The 19344-nt window shown below is 46.7% G+C and overlaps 1 protein-coding gene and 1 non-coding gene across 3 annotated transcripts in view; both read left to right on the top strand.

Moving 5' to 3' along the window:
* Positions 1-17404, top strand: part of ACVR1B (activin A receptor type 1B) — a 46929-nt gene extending 29525 nt beyond the window's left edge. The window contains exons 4-10 of one of the 2 annotated variants that reach the window (XM_032293449.1): positions 1814-2044; positions 3483-3596; positions 4793-4960; positions 5993-6149; positions 7568-7692; positions 12514-12644; positions 14299-17404. In XM_032293449.1, coding sequence (XP_032149340.1) covers positions 1814-2044; positions 3483-3596; positions 4793-4960; positions 5993-6149; positions 7568-7692; positions 12514-12644; positions 14299-14424 — 1052 coding nt within the window. In that variant the 3' untranslated portion in view covers positions 14425-17404. The remainder of the gene's footprint in view (positions 1-1813; positions 2045-3482; positions 3597-4792; positions 4961-5992; positions 6150-7567; positions 7693-12513; positions 12645-14298) is intronic. The other variant, XM_032293443.1, reaches the window with a different exon arrangement.
* On the top strand, positions 8410-8516 carry LOC116527680. Its single transcript, XR_004258668.1, has one exon. It is a non-coding gene; the product is annotated as a U6 spliceosomal RNA (small nuclear RNA).
* Positions 17405-19344: the final 1940 nt, after the last annotated feature.

Raw genomic sequence — 19344 nt, 5'->3', positions numbered from 1 at the left:
TTTTTTTTTTTTTTTTTTTTTTTTTTTTTTAAAGACAGAGTCTCACTAGTCTCCGTAGCCAGGCGCCAGGCTGGAGTACAGTGGCTTGATCTGGGCTCACTGCAACCTCCACCTCCCAGGTTCAAGCAATTCTCCTGCCTCAGCCTTCCAAGTAGCTGGGACTACAGGCGCGTGCCACCACGCCCAGCTAATTTTTGTATTTTTAGTGGAGACAGGGTTTGACCATGTTGGCCAGGATGGTCTCGATCTCTTGACTTCGTGATCTGCCCACCTTGGCCTCCCAAAGTGCTGGGATTACAGGCATGAGCCACCGCACACAGCCGAGTTGGAATTTTTAAGAGAGGCAAGAGGGCAGAGAACATTCCAGGCCAATGAAAATACCTTGAGTAAAAAGACAAAAAGGCATGAAGATCCACTAGATGTTTAAAGAACCTTTATGATAAGGAGACCAGCATGATGTGCTTGTGCTGGGGAAGGGGTGGCGTGGGGGGTGGGGTGGGAAGGTCAGGCTGGCCCAGGCATAGAGGATCCTGAGGGCTGACCTTTATCTTATAGGTAAGGGGCTTCTATTGAAAGTTTCCGTGTGGGAAATGAATGTTCATTTTTTTCCTTTGGAAGAAATTCTGGCAGTGGTGTGGAGGATGAATTCATTCACTACCAGCCTTCTGTTGGGAAGGGTGGGGTGAGCGGGGGGTGTGTGGGTGCGCAGGGCAAGAGCAGGCTGAGATGGGAGGCAAAAGACCTGTTGGAAATCTTTTAGAGAAGGTCCAAAAGTAGGACAGGCGGACGGGGATGGAGAGGCGGGGGCTAATTTGAGAAACACTTTGGTGGTTCTATACTGTTGTCATTAAAAGCATAGATTATAGAGTCAGACAGTCCTAGATTTTAAGCCCTGCTTTGCCACTTACTGCTTGTATGAATTTGAATATTACATAACCTCCTCTTTGAGCCTTAGTTTTCTGGTCTATAAAATGGGGATGATAACAGTGCCTTAACTTCCAGGTTATTTGGGGAAGTGAGATGATTTATGTAAAGCCCTTAGCATGGAGCCTAATACATAGCAAGCATGCAGTAAATGGAAGTTCCCATCTGCCAGACCTAGGGATTAATCATATATCTATCTATTTGACTGGGGGTGGGAGTAAGAGAGTTAAGAATCAGTTGTGATGGTAAGGGTGATTGGATACATAGAGATACATTGAATTAGTCAAATGAAGCAGCGTTGAGTTTTATAAAGACAGTAAAGTTAATCTTAGAATAAGCATAGATAGTCCTCCATTCTACATCTGGAGTTCCGCCTGCCAGCAGAGCTTGCTCTCTTTGGAGGTGGGAACCCATGAGTCTCACAGCACCGCCCTCTAGTGGCTAATAAGCAGAGAGGCCAGAAGGTGGCCCCCAGCACAGCAGTCCCCACTTTCATGTTCTCTGCCCTCTTTTCTTTCTCCACCAAAATAAAGCAGATGTGGGTGGATTGGCCCACAGGTGGCTGGCTGAAGAGTTGGTAAATCTGGTCAAACGTTTACATTTGAATCTATTGCCCATACTTACTGAGAGGAGAAATTGCTTAGATAAGGAGTAGCTAATCATACACATTTTCCTTTTGTGTTCACACTCTCCCCATCCCTCCACCTGGCTCAGCCTCTGGTAGATTACCTAGAAATGTGCAGGGGCAGCAGCAGCTCTCCCTGGTTAATGGACCAGTATAGGATGAAGACACCATATTAAGGGTCTTTCCATTGTGTCAATGAGTGTGGGAGTTGCAAAATTTGTCAAATTTGCAATGTCAGGTTTCTTCCCATTCTTTGGTCCACAGGGTTACCCCTCTTTGTCCAGCGCACAGTGGCCCGAACCATCGTTTTACAAGAGATTATTGGCAAGGGTCGATTTGGGGAAGTATGGCGCGGCCGCTGGAGGGGTGGTGATGTGGCTGTGAAAATATTCTCTTCTCGTGAAGAACGGTCTTGGTTCCGGGAAGCAGAAATATACCAGACGGTCATGCTGCGCCATGAAAACATCCTTGGATTTATTGCCGCTGACAATAAAGGTAAGAGCTGGGCTTGGATACAGCATTTCCAGATGGAGGATGCTGGAGAAAGTGCGTAGCTGTGGGACGCACAGCTCTGTTTGCCTTCATCATTGTCACTCATAGAAAGAGAACTTGAATACGGTCTTAGTTTCCACATTTTTCTTAAGGTGTGGAGCCTTTTATTCCATGAAAAGCTTATGCAGAAATCCAGATTATTTAGAAAATAAACAGCCGTTCTTGCTCAGATAAACAAGATACATCCCCTCACCCTACCTGCTCAAGTTCTCGTTCTCAACATTTTCCCAAACCCACCTCCAGTGTAGTCCCTGCAGGGGTTCCAATAAGCTTATTTTGGAAATCACTAGGATGGGCTGGGCGAGGTGGCTCAAGCCTATAATCCCAGCACTTTGGGAGGCTGAGGCAAGCAGATCATCTGAGGTCAGGAATTTGTGACCAGCCCAGCCAACATGGCAAAATCTGTCTCTATTAAAAATACAAAAATGAGCCAGGCATGGTGACACACGCCTGTAATCCCAGTTGCTAGGGAGGCTGAGGCAGGAGAATAGCTTGAACCCGGGAAGCAGAGGTTGCAGTGAGCCGAGATCGTGCCACTGTACCCCAGCCTGGGCAACAAAGTGAGACTCTGTCTCAAAAATCACTAGGATGATGAATTGTAGCCTCAACCCTGGCAGGAAAGGATAATGACAGAAAAGCCTGCAGTCCACCAAGTATTGCCTAGTGGCCTTCAGACTCCATTCTTGGTCAGTCCTGTCCCTGAGGATTCTTCTTTCCTTCTTCCTCCTTTTATTGCGTTAGTTTTTGAGTCTCTTATGTGCCAGGCACCTTCCTATGTTTGAGGACCTCGTTGACTAGCAAAGGACGAGTAAGGGGGATTGGAGGAGATAAACACAAGTTGTTCTGATGAGCACAAATTGGGGCTGAGTCACACCTGAGCCTGATTGAGACAAAGATGGCAAGAGTTGATCAGGAAGAAAAACCTTCTTGCAGGGAAGGGCACTGCAGACATGTGCAAAGGTGAGGTGTTTTGAGCCCTGAAAGTAACTTGGATTGCTGTGGGTGGAGAGGCTGGCAGAGGCCAGATTATGAGGGGCCTTTTTGAGAGGATTGTATTCCTTTCTGAAGATAGTGAGTAGTAATTAAAATTTCATTTGTTGATTCAATAACATTTATTGACCGCTCTGGGCCAGAACCTCTGTTGGCTGCTTGGATCATGACCTCACAGAGCTCCCAGGAAGAAGAGGACAGACACATGGGCAAATAGTGGCACCCGGAGTGCAGAGAGGATGCCATGAGTGACTGGCTCACATTGTGGAAGGGTCTCTCTAGCAGTTGTGACATAGCCAGCTTGCTCCTGTGGCACAGTGCAATTTAGAAGTTAGTATCTACAAAGCCTACAGAATATGCTATTGGTTTTTCTTTCCTGAAACAACTGCAGACTCCTCATTCATGTTGCTGTGGGAGGCTGCGGCCTCCATTGCCCCCAAGCTGAGGAGGCTTAGACTCCAATACAAGGGAGGAAGGGGAAGACAAGGGTTTTTACTCCTGCTGAGTAAGCTGTTCCTTTTTAAAACACTATCACCTTTTGATAAAATTTAAATCTTACATGTATTTTTAAAGGATCAAATCGTATCCTCTCTTCGAACGTATTGGCCAAGTCCTCAGGTCTTCGGGGCTGGTTAGAGTGTGAGAGTCAGTGTGCTGGGTGGGCCCCTTGTTTGTGATGAGAGAAGCCAAGATGTGTGCGTTCCCAGGATCCATTCCCTTATTGATTCTGGCAGCTCGTGTGAGTAGGGATCTGGCTCTCAAAACCCACATTAAGGCCAGAAAAGGGGAAAAATCGGACTCCCTTGTTCTTGCCTTTTTAACATGGTGTATATATAGTATGGTGCCCTGGAATCAGTGCCAGCCTGGAATTTTGGCGATTTCAACTCAATTTCCAGTCTTCCTATTGATGATGGCGTGGCTTAATTTTATTCCTGGCTTTTGGCTTTTGGTGTTTTTCTCTCTTCTCCTCTTCTCCTCCTTCCTGCTGTTCCTGATGTAAAAGAGAAAATAAAGTATATGCCTTCCACCTTCCATTGCTCCTCTGAAGGATGAGATGCCTCTGTGGGAATACTTGGAAGTGGGCTGTTCATGCACTGAAAAGCATTTTTTGGCCTGGAATACAATAATGCATATAGGAGAACTTGCCTACCCATAGAGGTATCATAGCCTAGTAAGAGCAACAGACTGAAAAAAAACATTGCAGATGAGACAGGTGCTGTGTTTGGGCTATACTCAGAGGGTCGCTGGGACGCAGGATGTCCTCCAAGGCTTTCCTACTTGGCGGTGGTGGATCCAGCTCCTTGTGGTTTTCTCATGCAGATGAACAAGTCTCTTGGTCAGGATCAAAGCAGTGCTGCAGACAAAGCTGGTGATAACTGTTACTTTCCTCGCATATGCCTCCTCTTTCCTGGGTACCTCGCATTTCAAATTTGGCATAATGTCCAGAATCCTCCAGCTCACCTAAAAGAAACAAGGAGTAATCCTAACAAAGAGGTGGTGTTTCCCTGTCCTTACTGAGGCCCCAAACTGCTAGACCGCTATAAATGAAAGGATGCTAGAGGGGGCTTCAGGGGGCATGGAGGTGGGAAATGTGAATTCAGCAATCTAACTGGATTTTGTGTTGCACAATCATCCTTTCCAACCTTCACTGTTTTGCTGATAGTTACGCTTTTTCTGGAACTCATCTGTGGTTCTCTGCAGATAATGGCACCTGGACACAGCTGTGGCTTGTCTCTGACTATCATGAGCATGGGTCCCTGTTTGATTATCTGAACCGGTACACAGTGACAATCGAGGGGATGATTAAGCTGGCGTTGTCTGCTGCCAGTGGGCTGGCACATCTGCACATGGAGATCGTGGGCACCCAAGGTGAGTGGACTAGTGCAGTAGCAGCAAAGTGGCGTAGGCTTAAAAAGTCTGCACCTTCCTGATTTAGTTCCCAGAATTTTTACTGAGAAAGCTGGGGCTGGACCTCAGGAACTCTAGTTTAATTTAAAGGAAAGGAGGTTAGAGCTTTACTTGAGTGAGGTATCTACAGGCTGTTCTCTCCACCTCTGGCTTTAGAACTCCCTCAGGAACCCTATAATATCAATATTCAGCTACTTGTCAATCAATGGCTTGATATAGTCATTTGTTATGAAGGGAGTAATCAAGTAATCATCTCAGAAGCCCACAACAGACGTGAGAAAAATGGAACTAAAACAATAAACCAGTGTACTGGGAACATCAGTTGAGTGATTTCCATGTTCATTGTTGGGAACAGCTGGTTTAAAGGCCACTTGGTGGCTTAGATGCTGGGCTTTATTAATCTGGGAAGGTTTTCCTGGAGAAAGAAGACCTGAAGCTCTACTGTTTGTTGACTGTCACGTCAACTCTTTGGGATATCCTGATTCTTGTCACAATGGCAGGTTTGATCCTTGATGCCTGGTTGACCAGGGCCACAGCTTTTGCTGGCTACAATAGAAAACCAGCCATGAAAGTTGGGTCCTATTCCTGGTCTGTGCAGTGCCAGTTCTCATCACTGGGCCTGTTTCCTTCTGAGAGCTAGCCATCACAGCAGCTTCCCTTTCATTCCTCAGCAGTTGTATGCCTGAGCATATTTGCTTAGGGAAGGCGAGTAGTGGTAGTAAATATTAGTACAAATATTGGCTAAATATGCCTGTCCTTCTATGGTCTTAGCTACATGAATGCATTTAATGCTCACAACAGTCCCATGAAATATGTACTGTCATTCTGATTGGATGAGAAGACAAGTACAGAGGGGTAAAGTCCCTTTTTCAGGGTCACTGGATTAGCAGGAGGCAAAGCCAGGACTCAAACCTATACAGTCTGGCTGCAGGGTCTATGCTTTTAACATTTATATTATCTCTTGTTAAAGATCCCTGTTTTTTTCTCTGCCAGGGAAGCCTGGAATTGCTCATCGAGACTTAAAGTCAAAGAACATTCTGGTGAAGAAAAATGGCATGTGTGCCATAGCAGACCTGGGCCTGGCTGTCCGTCACGATGCAGTCACTGACACCATTGACATTGCCCCGAATCAGAGGGTGGGGACCAAACGGTAAGAGGGCCTGGGCCTCTGCCCTTGCTAAGCAGCTTCTACTGAGTATCCCATGTATGCTGTCTCCCATATGCACAGGAGAAAATGTTGAAAAGGAGGCGAGGACCTTGCTCTCAGCCCACTGAAAGTTGAACATGTACTCCCCACATTGGAAAGCTGTACTGCTGCACCTAACAGACACAGGTGCTGAGAGCACAGCGCCATAAACTGTATGCACATAGGTATTGGTGGTATTAAGGTTGGGAGGTAGAGAAGGACAATCTGGAGCAAGATTTAGAAGGATAGCAGGCAACAGGTATGGCTCGGGGAAGAGGGAAAACATTGCCATCTCCTGTGCAGAGAGCCGTAAAGGAGGCAGGAATCATCTTGTGCTTAGGGACTGGAAAGCAGATTTGCCAAACTATAGCAGAGGCAACCTAGGGTGGAGATGAGGGGCACCCTTCAAGATTATGGGTCTGCTTCCCACTTCATGCAGAAGTGAGGTAAGAAGTAAGGAGCTGTGATGGCAAATTGACTTCATGAGTTGGAAATGGGACTGCCTTTTAATAGTGGAAGAGGTGGAGATCTGTTTGGTAAATGTAAATTAATTTCATTAAGATGATCCCCTGATTTATTGTCGGGGGCTGGGGTGGCTGGATTTGTAGTAATTACTCATAATTACTACTCAGAGTCACTAAGGGTGCCACTGACCATCTCTAGAACTAGTTTTGACATATCTATAGTCAGGTAAGATAACAAAAGAAGTTCAGAATGAAACTTACGACTCAACCCATCACTGTGACTGCATTCAATAAAGTGAAAGACCCTGGTAACAACCAAATATTATGTACTGTTACTGCCCCTGTGACCCACATGACAAGTACTTCTGCCAAGATATCAAAACATGCTTCAAATAAACAGGGAGTTTCACTCTTGTTGCCAGGCTGGAGTGCAATGGCACAATCTCGGCTCACTGCAGCCTCGGCCTCCCAGGTTCAAGTGATTCTCCTGCCTTAGCCTGAGTAGCTGGGATTGCAGGTGCCTGCCACCACACCTGGCTAATTTTTTGTGTTTTTGTAGAGACGGGGTTTTACCATGTTGGCCAGGCTGGTCTTGAACTCCTGACCTCCGGTGATCCACCTACCCTTGGCCTCCCAAAATGCTGGGATTATAGGCATGAGCCACTGCATCTGGCCAAATAAACAAATCTTGATGGTTAAAAATAGAGATACACATCAGAGTAGCCTGGTATTGCCAAGTCTATGCTGAAGTGTTTAGAATCAAATCTAAAACATGGGAGTTTGCAGTGAAGAGATGTGTGCACTTCTTCTGCCCCAAGAAGGGTGATACTTTTCCACATTCAGAGGGCCCCTGAATCAATACTTTGATTTAAAGAGAGCAGTCGTCATTTTGTGACCATGTTTGTTTTGCTGTTGCAGATACATGGCCCCTGAAGTACTTGATGAAACCATTAATATGAAACACTTTGACTCCTTTAAATGTGCTGATATTTATGCCCTTGGGCTTGTATATTGGGAGATTGCTCGAAGATGCAATTCTGGAGGTACCTTTCTTTTTTGCCTTCTTTTGCTCCTACCTCCCATTCCAGGATGCTGGATCACCCAAAGTTGTTTTACTGCCCTCTTTCTTTTTACAACCTGTTGGATGCCTGTTGCCAGAGCCTGAATCATGGTTTAAGGTTCCCTTCAAAGGTGTGGAACCTTGGAGGCAGCTGTGCTTAGGGTGTGTTCATTCTTTGGAGATCAGCTTGTTGAATAGTGTTGTGTGTTACAGTAACCATTCTGAAGGCTCATTTGGCTTTTAGAAACAAACAAACATTGTCTTATTAGTCCCTGGCGGTGGGGAGTGCCCGAGGTGAGGTGGGGAGTGCCCGGGACATCAGAAGCAGTATATTCTAATGCAGTGGCTCCCAAGCCACATTCATGGGAAACCCTGCTGTTTCACTGCTAAAGTAATAGTGCTAATTTCTAAATTTTATAAAAGTGCATGGAATTTTCTTAAAATGAGTTTTTTCTCCCATAGTTAAAAATCGTTGGCATTTGTAACTTCTTATTCATGACAGAATCCAGTAAGAAATAGTATCAGATTTGGCAGAAACACTTTTTATTGTCAACTTGGTATATCAGTATTTTATGATAACCTCCACATATTCTGCCACATGATCAAGTTCCAGAATCTCTAGAGTGCTGCCTTCAGCCATGTATCTGTGATGTAAGAGATTCCAGGGCAGTGAAAGTGGTTGAATTAAAAAGACCTGGTAGCGCTCGCTTCGGCAGCACATATACTAAAATTGGAACGATACAGAGAAGGTTAGCATGGCCTCTGTGCAAGGATGACACGCAAATTCCTGAAGCGTTCCATATTTTTTAAAGGCCTAGTATTTGATAGCACCACAGGGTGACTATAGTCAATAATAATTTAATTGTACATTTAAAAATAACTAAAATAATTGGATTATTTGTAACACAAAGTGTAAATGCTTGAAGGGATTGATATCCCATTTTCCATGACGTGATCATTATACATTGCATGCCTGTGTCACAACATCTCATGTTGCACCCCATAAGTATATTAATCTGTACCCACAAAAATTAAAAATTAAAATCTAATCTAGAAGAAAAACTGGCAGGTCTTCCAGCAGAAATGTTTTGTATATTAATATTCTTTTCTGGCTTCCATTTATGATATGTTTGGTAAAATCCAAATTATGGAAATAGTGCCCAAGTACTATTCATGGAATTGTTCCTCTTAAATTTTGATCAGTATATGCAGACAAAACAGACTGAGAGGCCGGGCGCGGTGGCTCAAGCCTGTAATCCCAGCACTTTGGGAGGCCAAGGCGGGTGGATCACGAGGTCAAAAGATCGAGACCATCCTGGTCAACATGGTAAAACCCCGTCTCTACTAAAAATACAAAAAATTAGCTGGGCATGGTGGTGCGTGCCTGTAATCCCAGCTACTCAGGAGGCTGAGGCAGGAGAATTGCCTGAACCTGGGAGGCGGAGGTTGCAGTGAGCCGAGATCGCGCCATTGCACTCCAGCCTGGGTAACATGAGTGAAACTCCGTCTCAAAAAAATAAAAACAGACTAAGAAAAATCTGGTCACACAGGTCTTAAACTGTGAATAAGTTTATTCCTTCTTTCTCATGACATCCAGAAATTGAGGTTAAATATATAATAATACTTAACATTCACCACTTGCTATGTATAAACTCATTTAATCTTTACTATTACAGGTAAGTAACAAGTAGGTGCTATTATCATCACCATTTTACAGATGAAGAAAATGAGTCACAGAGAGGTTAGGAAATTTGTCCAAGGTCACATAACTATTTTAGTAAACGAGGGTTCAGGCTTAAACAGGCTGAGGCCAGGGCTTAAGCCTGTAACTACCCCTTAGGTAATTTCCAAGTCAAATTCTCTGTTTAAAAATATTTCTGAGTCTGGGTACCATGACTCACATCTGTAATCCCAGCACTTTGGGAGGCCACGGTGGACTGATTGCCTGAGCCCAGAAGTTCAAGACCAGCCTGGGCAACATGATGAAACTTTGTCTCTACAAAAATAAAAAAATTAGCTGGACATAAAGGCCAGGTATGGTGGCTCACGCCTGTAATCCCAGCACTTTGGGAGGCTGAGGCGGGCAGATCACTTGAGGTCAGGAGTTTGAGACCAGCCTGGCCAATGTGGTGAAACCCCATCTCTACTAAAAATTAGCTGGGTGTGGTACCAGGCGCCTGTAACCCCAGGTACTAAGGAGGCTGAGGCAGGAGAATAGCTTAAACCAATGAGGCAGAGGCTGCAGTGAGCCAAGATCACACCACTGCATTCCAGCCTGGATGACACAGCGAGACTCCGTCTCAAAAAAAAAAAAAAAAGCCAGTGTGGTGGTCCATGCTGCCTGTGAGGCTAAGGTGGGAGGATGGCTTGAGCCCAGGAGGTCAAGGCTGCAGGGAGCCATGATCATACTGCACTCTAGCCTGGTGACAGATCAAGACCCTGTCTCAAGCCAAAAACCAAAAATAAATAAAAAACAATATTTTTCCATCTGGGCATAGTGGCTCATACCTGTAATTCCAACATTTTGGGAGGCAAAGCAGGAGGATCCTGTGAGGCCAGGAGTTAGAGACCAGCCTGGGCAACATGGTCAGACCCCATCTCTATTTTTAAAAAAATTTTTTCCCCATTAGCTCAACGCAGCAGGGTTTTTTGGTTTGTTTTTCTTTTCTGGAAAAGGGCTTGAGAAAATTTAAAAATGGCTTTTTATTTTTTTTAAGACATGGCCTCTCTTTGCACAGTCTTAGCTCACTACAACCTCTGCCTCCCGGATTCAAGCTAGTCTCCTGCCTCAGCCTCCTGAGTAGACACACCCGACTAATTTTTGTATTTGTAGTAGAGACAGGGTTTCGCCATGTTGGCCAGGCTGGTTTCAAACTCCTGACCTCAGGTGATCCGCCCGCCTCAGCCTCCCAAAGTGCTGGGATTATAGTGAGCCACTGTGCCAGGCCTAAATTGGCTTTTTAAAATTAACGTTTTATTATGGAAAATCTTTAAGTTTGTGGCTCTAAAAGATGAGGACTTTAAAAATGCAATGCTATTACCACACTTAAAAAAATGAACATTAGGGCGCCGGGTGCTGTGGCTCACTCTTGTAATCCCAGCACTTTGGGAGGCCAAGGTGGGTGGATCACCTGAGGTCAGGAGTTAAAGACCAGCCTGGCCAACATGGTGAAACCCCATCTCTACTAAAAATACAACAATTAGTGAGAACATTAATGCTTTTTTTTTTTTTTTGAGACAGAGTCTCACCCTGTCACCCAGGCTGTAGTGCAGTGACATGATCACAGCTCACTGCAACCTCTACCTCGCTAGGCTCAGGTGACCCTCCCACTCCAGCCTCCCAAGTAGCTTGGGACTGCAATGCACCACCATGCCCTGCTAATTTTTGTATTTTTTGTAGAGATGGGGTTTTGCTATGTTGCCCCGGCTGATCTTGAACTCCTGGGTTCAAGCAATCCTTCCACCTTGGCCTCCCAAAGTGCAGGGATTATAGGCTTGAGCCATTGTGCCTGGCAAACATTAATTTTTAGTATCATTTAACATCTAGTCAGTGTTGAGATTTCCCCAATCTCCTAATGTTTTTTTCTTTTAAAATTTCATTACTGGTCCCAATCTCCTAATTTTTTAAAGCAATTTGTTCTCAAATCAGGATTCCAATAAGTTTTATCCCGTGCAGTTGATGAATACACCTCTTACAGCTCTTCTTGCCTACATGTTCCCCCTCATTTTTTCTTCTCACTGTGTTTTTTCAGAGAATCCAGGTCATTTGTCCTGTAGAGTTTCCCAGGCTAGATTTTGCAGATTGCCTAGGTAGAGTTAATGCATTCTACTCTTCTTGGTATTTCCTATGAATTGGTGGTTAGATCTGGCAGCTAAAATCATTTCTGGGGGTTTGGGGGCACATATCCTTCACAGGGGTTATTCAGTCCTGTGACAAGTTGCATAGTGTTGGTTCTCTATTTTTGTGTTATTTACGTCCCATGGCGATATTGTCCAAATCTAAGTGAATGATTACTTCTCCTGCATGTCTGTTTGGTTCCCATAGTTGGAATAGGAAAGGCAGAAAAATAATTGATTCTTTCCGCTTATTTATCATTTTTCAAAATAATGAGGTTGTTCTGTAGCCTCCTGCTGAGGTGACTGAGGTTTCCTTTTTTAGACTTTAAAGCATTTGTTTCCATTGAAGTTACTTGTCTTGTTACTTAAATGTTCCCATCTTTGTCCAGTTGGGAGCTTATCAAGTTGGTGCCTTTTGATGTGACCCCAGTAGTCTCTGACAGATTTCTTGCTTTGGCTATAAAAAAGATGTTCCTGGCTACTCTTGTGTATTTCTTTTTATTTAGTTGTTTTGTTTTATTTGAGACACAGTCTTGCTCTGTTGTCCAGGCTGGAGTGCAGTGGCACGATCTCGGCTCACTGCAACCTCTGCCTCCAGGATTCAAGCGACTCTCCTGCCTCATCCTCCTTAGTAGCTGGGGACTGCAGGTGTGCGCCACCATGACTGATTACTTTCTGTATTTTTACTAGAGATGAGATTTCACCGTGTTGGCCAGGCTGGTCTCAAACTCCTGACCTCAGGTGATCAGCCTGCCTCGGCCTTCCAAAATTCTGGGATTACAGGCATGAGCCACCGTGCCCAGCCCCTCTTGTGTATGTCTTGTTCCATACTTAGAATTAACTAACTTTTCCAAGGAACCTTAGGTTGAAGTGGTATTTACAGAGTATAATGTGGGTGTTGTCACTGTCTTCTGAGTAATCTTTTCCTGCTGTTGATAACTCAGGTAGATATTTTCTTTTCTCCCAGGAGTCCATGAAGAATATCAGCTGCCATATTACGACTTAGTGCCCTCTGACCCTTCCATTGAGGAAATGCGAAAGGTCGTATGTGATCAGAAGCTGCGTCCCAACATCCCCAACTGGTGGCAGAGTTATGAGGTAGGAAGCCTGCCTCTTGCGGCTTTCCCGTCAGCCTGATTTCTCCACCTTAGAAAAGGGCTTCTTGACGATGGGATCAGCCCCCAGAGGTGCCCCCTGAGAGTGTCAGTTATTATTTACTCTTAGATGCTATTATGCATATACCAAGCACTTTAGAGCCGCAGTCTCTTGTCCTGGACACTGTAGGGTGCCATTTGGAGTTGGCAGCCTAGTAGAAAAAAGCCTTTGGGCCAGGTGTGATGGCATAGGCCTGTAATCCTAGCACTTTGAGAGGCTGAGGCAGGAAGATGGCTTGAGTTCAGGAGTTCAAGACAAACCTGAGCAATGTAGGGAGACCCCATCTCTACAAGAAATAAAAAATTAGCCAGGCTTGGTGGTGTACCACCTATAGTCCCAAGTACTCAAGAAGCTGAGGTGGGAGGATTGCTTGAGCTCAGGAGGTCAAGGCTGCAGTGAGCCATGACTGGGCCACTGCACTCCAGCCTGGGCAACAGAGCAAGACCCTGTCTCATAAAAGAAAAAGGAAAAGGCTTTGTCCCCAAGACACAGATGAGGGAGGTGGTCAACAAGCAACAAAAACAACCCAGAGCTGTTAAACACCAAGCTAGGAAAGCGCCTCTGGAGCCGGAGCTGAGCTCCATGGAAGAGCGATGAGGTGTCCATAAGAGAAGCCCTGAGACCAGGCAGAGAAGGAGGAGGACAGGCCTGTGAGGAAAGTGGTCTTTCCAGAAACTCAGAAGGGAGGTGGTTATATGTATGACAGGGTTGGGACTGGGGTGGAGAATGTGAATTTGGGAGAGATGGCTGATGAAATCGGGGTGCGGGGGAACAACATTTGGTGGAAATGATTGATATGAGGACATATTTGTGACATACATCCTAATAAACATGGACTTTAGGTCTTAAGAGTCTTCAGAGGAACAGGATTTGCCTTGCTAAGTGCTCATGGGCCTCCTTTTCACTCGTGGCTCTGCGTTTCCTTTTATTTTTTCTTAACCTGATTGAGGTGTGATTGACAAATGAAATTGTGACAAAGGTGTACAAGGTACTGATTTGATACGTGTATGTATTGTGGCATGATTACCACACTCATAAGCACATCTGTCCCCTCACCCCGTTACCTGTGTGTGTAGCGAGAGCAGTTGAGACCTACTCTCTTCGCACATTTCAGGTCTACAGTGTTGTTGACTCTAGTCACCTTGCTGTCCGTTAGAGCCCCAGAACTTACCTAGTTAAGTAGGGAGGTTGGCGCTGCCTTTAAAGAGTCTAACCACTAGAGGGCATTTCTGCATTTAAGAACAAAATTGCATCTTAGCTGATGCTTTCCTGTTGCATAATATAGCAGCATTTCTCACCGCACTCCTTGGAACCCTCAGGGCAGGGTTTGCTTCCGAGGGCAGGTGAGACCGAAGGAGCTGGACTTTAGCTACAGCATTTGCTTTCAGTTGTGCAAGCTGTCCCTTAAAAAGGAAGAACCAAGGGGACAGGGAGCCTTGCAGAGCATTTCCCTAAGGTCAGCCAGTGGGTGGAGGAGGTGGATCTGTCAGACTCTGTCCTGAGCGGGAGGTGGCAGGGAAATGAGTGACAGTCTAGGGACCAGCAAGGCTTCTCCAGGGCATGGCTGAGCTGATGGCCCGTGGGTCTGTCTGTGCAGGCGCTGCGGGTGATGGGGAAGATGATGCGAGAGTGTTGGTATGCGAACGGCGCCGCCCGCCTGACGGCCCTGCGCATCAAGAAGACCCTCTCCCAGCTCAGTGTGCAGGAAGACGTGAAGATCTAACTGCTCCCTCTCTCCACACGGAGCTCCTGGCAGCGAGAACTACGCACAGCTGCCGCGTCGAGCGTACGATGGAGGCCTACCTCTCGTTTCTGCCCAGCCCTCAGTGGCCAGGAGCCCTGGCCCGCAAGAGGGACAGAGCCCGGGAGACTCGCTCACTCCCATGTTGGGTTTGAGACAGACACCTTTTCTATTTACCTCCTAATGGCATGGAGACTCTGAGAGCAAATTATGTGGAGAACTCAATGCCACAACTCGAACTGGTTGTAGTGGGAAGTCCCGCGAAACCCGGTGCATCTGGCATGTGGCCAGGAACGGTGAAGGGGGCCTGGGAGGGGCCAGGAGGAGCCGAGGTGTTGCCAGTGCTAAGCCTCGCTGAGGGTTTCCTTCGGGGATCAGCCCACAGCACCCCAAGGTGGCCCAGAGGAACCAGAAGTGCAGCAACCCCTCTCACAGGCGGCTCTGAGCCGCGCACTCCCCTCCTTCCTGGGATGGACACCTGGGGGGACTGCCAGTGGAGACGGAATCTGCCGCTTGTCTGTCCAGCCCTGTGTGCATGTGCCGAGGTGCGTCCCCTGTTGTGCCTGGTTTGTGCCATGCCCTTACACGTGTGTGTGAGTGTGTGTGTGTGTCTGTAGGTGTGCACTTACCTGCTTGAGCTTTCTGTGCATGTGCAGGTCGGGGTGTGGTCGTCATGCTGTCCGTGCGTGCTGGTGCCTCTTTTCAGTAGTGAGCAGCATCTAGTTTCCCTGGTGCCCGTCCCTGGAGGTGTCTCCCTCCCCCAGAGCCCCTCATGCCACAGTGGTACTCTGTGTCCAGCAGGCTGCTCTGCCCACCCCAGCGTCAGCACAGCTCTCCTCCTCCATCTCTGACTGTGGAACCAAAGCTGGCCCAGTTGTCCGTGACAGAAGAGGCTTTTGGGCCAAAATGTGAGGGAGGCAGGTGGGATTGGGCAGGGAAGGAATCCTGGCAGAAGTCTTGGGTGTTGTTGTCAGTGTCAGCCGTGGGAAATGAGCCAGCCCAAGGGTATCATCCTCAGCAGCATCGAGGAAGGGCCGAGGAATGTGAAGCCAGATCTCGGGACTCAGATTGGAATGTCACATCTGTCTTTCATCTCCCAGATCCTGGAAGCAGCAGTGTATATTCTTGGTGGTGGTGGTGGGTTTGGGGTGGGAAAGGGAAGGGCGGGCAAGGAGTGGGGAGGGAGTCTGGGGTGGGAGGGAGGCATCTGCATGGGTCTTTTACTGGACTGTCTGATCAGGGTGGAGGGAAGGTGAGAGGTTTGCATCCACTTCAGGAGCCCTTCTAAAGGGAATGGCCTGAGCCAAACACATTATTTAACCTGAGTATAGTATTTAATGAAGCCTAGAACACGGCTGTGGGTGATTTGGTCAGCATATCTTAGGTGTATAATAACTTTGAAGCCATACTTTTAACTGGAGTGGTTTGATTTCTTTTTTTAATTTTATTGGGAGGGTTTGGATTTTAACTTTTTTTAATGTTAAATATTAAGTTTTTGTAAAAGGAAAACCATCTCTGTGATTACCTCTCAATCTATTTGTTTTTAAAGAAATCCCTAAAAAAAAAAAAAAAAAAAAAAAAAATGATTCTCCAGTCGAACGCACATAGCTCAATCACACTGGAAATGTTTGTCCTTGCACCTGAGCCTGTTCCCACTCAGCAGTGAGATTTCCTCTTTGCCCTGTGGCTCAGTCTCTCTCGAATATTGTCCCTACCCCCACCCAATTCCATGAGTGGTTTTTGCTCTAGGGTCCTTTCGTGCACTGTCCAGCTGGTTGCACCCTCTCCAGGCATTTCTTCGACAAATGTGTGTGAAGTGCCTGCTGGGTGCCAGGTGCTGGGAATACATCTGTGAACAAGACATGCTTGGGTCCTACTCCTGGAGCACTGGAAAAAAGAGCTGATTCAAGTAAGTAGGTGCCTGTTTTGAGAGCAGAAGGTTTCATAATTGGTTCTACGACTCTTTTGAGCCTAGAATTACTGTTCTTATCACTGAAGAAAGAGGAACCCCCACACCCCCCTCCGCAAAGAGACCAGAGGCAGGTGATGAGACCTGGGGTTTAGAACCTCAGGTGAGACCCCAAATCACTGCATTTGTTCTGAGCCCCCTTCCTGTCCCCAGGGGAGGTGTATTGTGTATGCAGCCTTAGAGTATCTCTGCCTCCAACCCAGCAGTTCTCTGCCAAAGCCTGTGGAAGAGGGAGAATCCTGTCCCTGCTCTCAGGCTCCCCAGTGCTCTTGGCCCTTCTATTTATTTGCCCGATTATTGCTTCTTTCCTTCATTAAAGAAGATCTTCCCCAAACCCTTGGGCCAATTTACTGGCCACTAATTTTGTTTAAATACCATTGTGTCACTGGGGAGACTGTCTTTACCCCTGCTGACCCCCTGCCTGTCCGCCCTGCAGCAGAACCTTAGCGGGTTATAGGTGATGATGGAACTTAGACTGCTCTGCCCAGAGTCACAAGTAGCCTCTGGGATCTGCCAACACACGTCCACTCCCAAGCCACTAGCGCACTCCCCAGGTGGCCCTTCTGCCCTTACCCCACACACAGTCCAGCTCTTCCACCTCTGGGGAAGATGGAGCAGGTCTTTGGGAAGCTCCTGCACCCACCCCTGCCACTCTTAACACTACGTGAGAGTTGGGGAGAAACTGAAGCCGTGTTTTTGGCCCCCTGAGGCTAACCCTGATCCATAGTGCTACCTGCACCTCTGGATTCTGGATTCACAGACCAAGTCCAAGCCCGTTCTTACGTCGCCATAAAGGGCCCCGAACGGCATTCTCGGTACTTCTGTTTGTTTTTGTACATTTTATTAGAAAGGACTGTAAAATAGCCACTTAGACACTTTACCTCTTCAGTATGCAAATGTAAATACATTGTAATATAGGAAATCTTTTGTTTTAATATAAGAATGAGCCTGTCCAATTTCTGCTGTACATTATTAAAAGTTTTATTCACAGAGCTTCTCTGGTGCCATCTGTCCCACATATGTAGTGCGGCCACCCAGCTTTTGTCAGGGGAGTTGGGAACGAGGTGGATGTTGTAGGGCCAGGGTCTGGTGCCCACACCAGCTGTAGCAGACCCCAGCAAGAGGACTGCTGATCTGAATGTCCTGGGTTTGCTTGGGACTGTTGCTTTGTTTTCCTAGAGGGCCGGTCTGGTGTGTAAGAGACAGAAGACACCACGCCCCCTTTTCTTGCTTTGTCTGACTTGATCTTCTCTCATTTTTTTCTATTTGCAAAAGAGTGTCATGCTCTTGGTTGGTCATAGTCACGTCTCAGGCATGAGCCCTCCTCTTGAGCTGAAGTACAGTTGTGAGTTCTGGGATGCTTAGGTGACTTTGAGGTGGTAGTTTTCAGTGGTTACTCTGGTATTCTCAGCGTGTAGTGGGTGTGTGAATGTCCTCTCTCTAAGCTGAGGGGATCTCCACAAGTCCTACAATCATAGTCTTCAGTTTAGATGAGACCCGCAAAATCTCCTAGTTCACCATCAGGCACTTGACTTCCCTGTGATGTGCCTGTGTGGCCTTCTGCTAATGCAGGACCACAGCTCCATCTGAAGGCTCTGTGGCTCAGCGGAAAACTCTTCTGTAGAGCTGGGCAACTTCTTTGAGACTTCTACAGGGTTTTCAAAGCAGTTGTTCTCTCTTCCCTTATAAGGTCCCTTAAACTATTTAAAGGCAGGCCGGGTGCAGTGGTTCATGCCTGTAATTGCAGCACTTTGGGAGGCCGAGGCGGGTGGATCATGAGGTTAGGAGTTTGAGACCCGCCAGGGCAATATGGTGAAACCCCGTCTCTACTAAAAATATAAAAATTAGCTGGGCATGGTGGCACACGCCTGTACGCAGCTACTCAGGAGGCTGAAGCAGGAGAATCCCTTGAACCAGGGAGGCAAAGGTTGCAGTGAGCTGAGATCATGCCACCGCACTCCAGCCTGTGCAACAGAGCAATACCCCATCTCAAAAAAAAAATAAAAGGCGACAGTTGGCTGGGTGCAGTGGCTCAAGCCTGTAATCCCAGCACTTTGGGAGGCCGAGGCAGGTGGATCACGAGGTCAAGAGATCGAGACCATGCTGGTCAACATGGTGAAACCCCGTCTCTACTAAAAATACAAAAAAAAACATTAGCTGGGCATGGTGGCGCGTGCCTGTAATCCCAGCTACTGAGGAGGTTGAGGCAGGAGAATTGCCTGAACCCAGGAGGCGGAGGTTGCAGTGAGCCGAGATCGCGCCATTGCACTCCAGCCTGGGTAACAAGAGTGAAACTCTGTCTCAAAAAAAAAAAAAAAAAAAAGGCGACAGTCATTGTGAATCTTCCAACAAGGCTTGGAGTTTCTTTAGTTAATATTAGCGAATACTTAACTGAAAACTTACTGTGTGTTAAGTAAGCAATGTGCCGAAACTTTACATATATGGAACTGTTTTAATTCTCAGAGCAACCATATGAGATGGGCATTATTATCTTCTCTTTATGGGTTAGGAAACGGAGGATTAGAGAAGTCAAATAAGTTGCCCAAGATCACGTAGCTCACAGGTGGAAAGGACGGGTCCAAGACGTTGCCCACAGAGCACAGCCCTTCCCCACTGCACTGTCCTGCACTGGTTCCCTGCTCCTCACCCAGGCTGGCTGCCCTCATGAACCTAGCTAGAGCCTGGGGCCAGAAAGGACATGTACATAATGATCCATCCAGGTGTCAGCAGACATCACAACTAGAACAAGAATCCCAGGCTCTGCTTGATGCATGCCCACAGATCCCCTCCCAGGATTGCACCTCATCTCTTGATTGAGTAAAATCCAGCTACCCTCTTCCTCATTCCTGTATAAGGAAAGCTGAACTCAAGTGCAGGACCTTATAGTTTTACTCTAATAAACTTCACTGTAGACCATGCCCATTGCTCCAGCC

This window comes from Sapajus apella, unplaced genomic scaffold (assembly GCF_009761245.1).
Source record: "Sapajus apella isolate SASKATOON/1434 unplaced genomic scaffold, GSC_monkey_1.0 scaffold2, whole genome shotgun sequence".
In the NCBI taxonomy this organism is placed as follows: Eukaryota; Metazoa; Chordata; class Mammalia; order Primates; family Cebidae; genus Sapajus; species Sapajus apella.
Note: the sequence above shows the minus strand (reverse complement) of the source record. Positions and strands in the feature narration are given on the sequence as shown.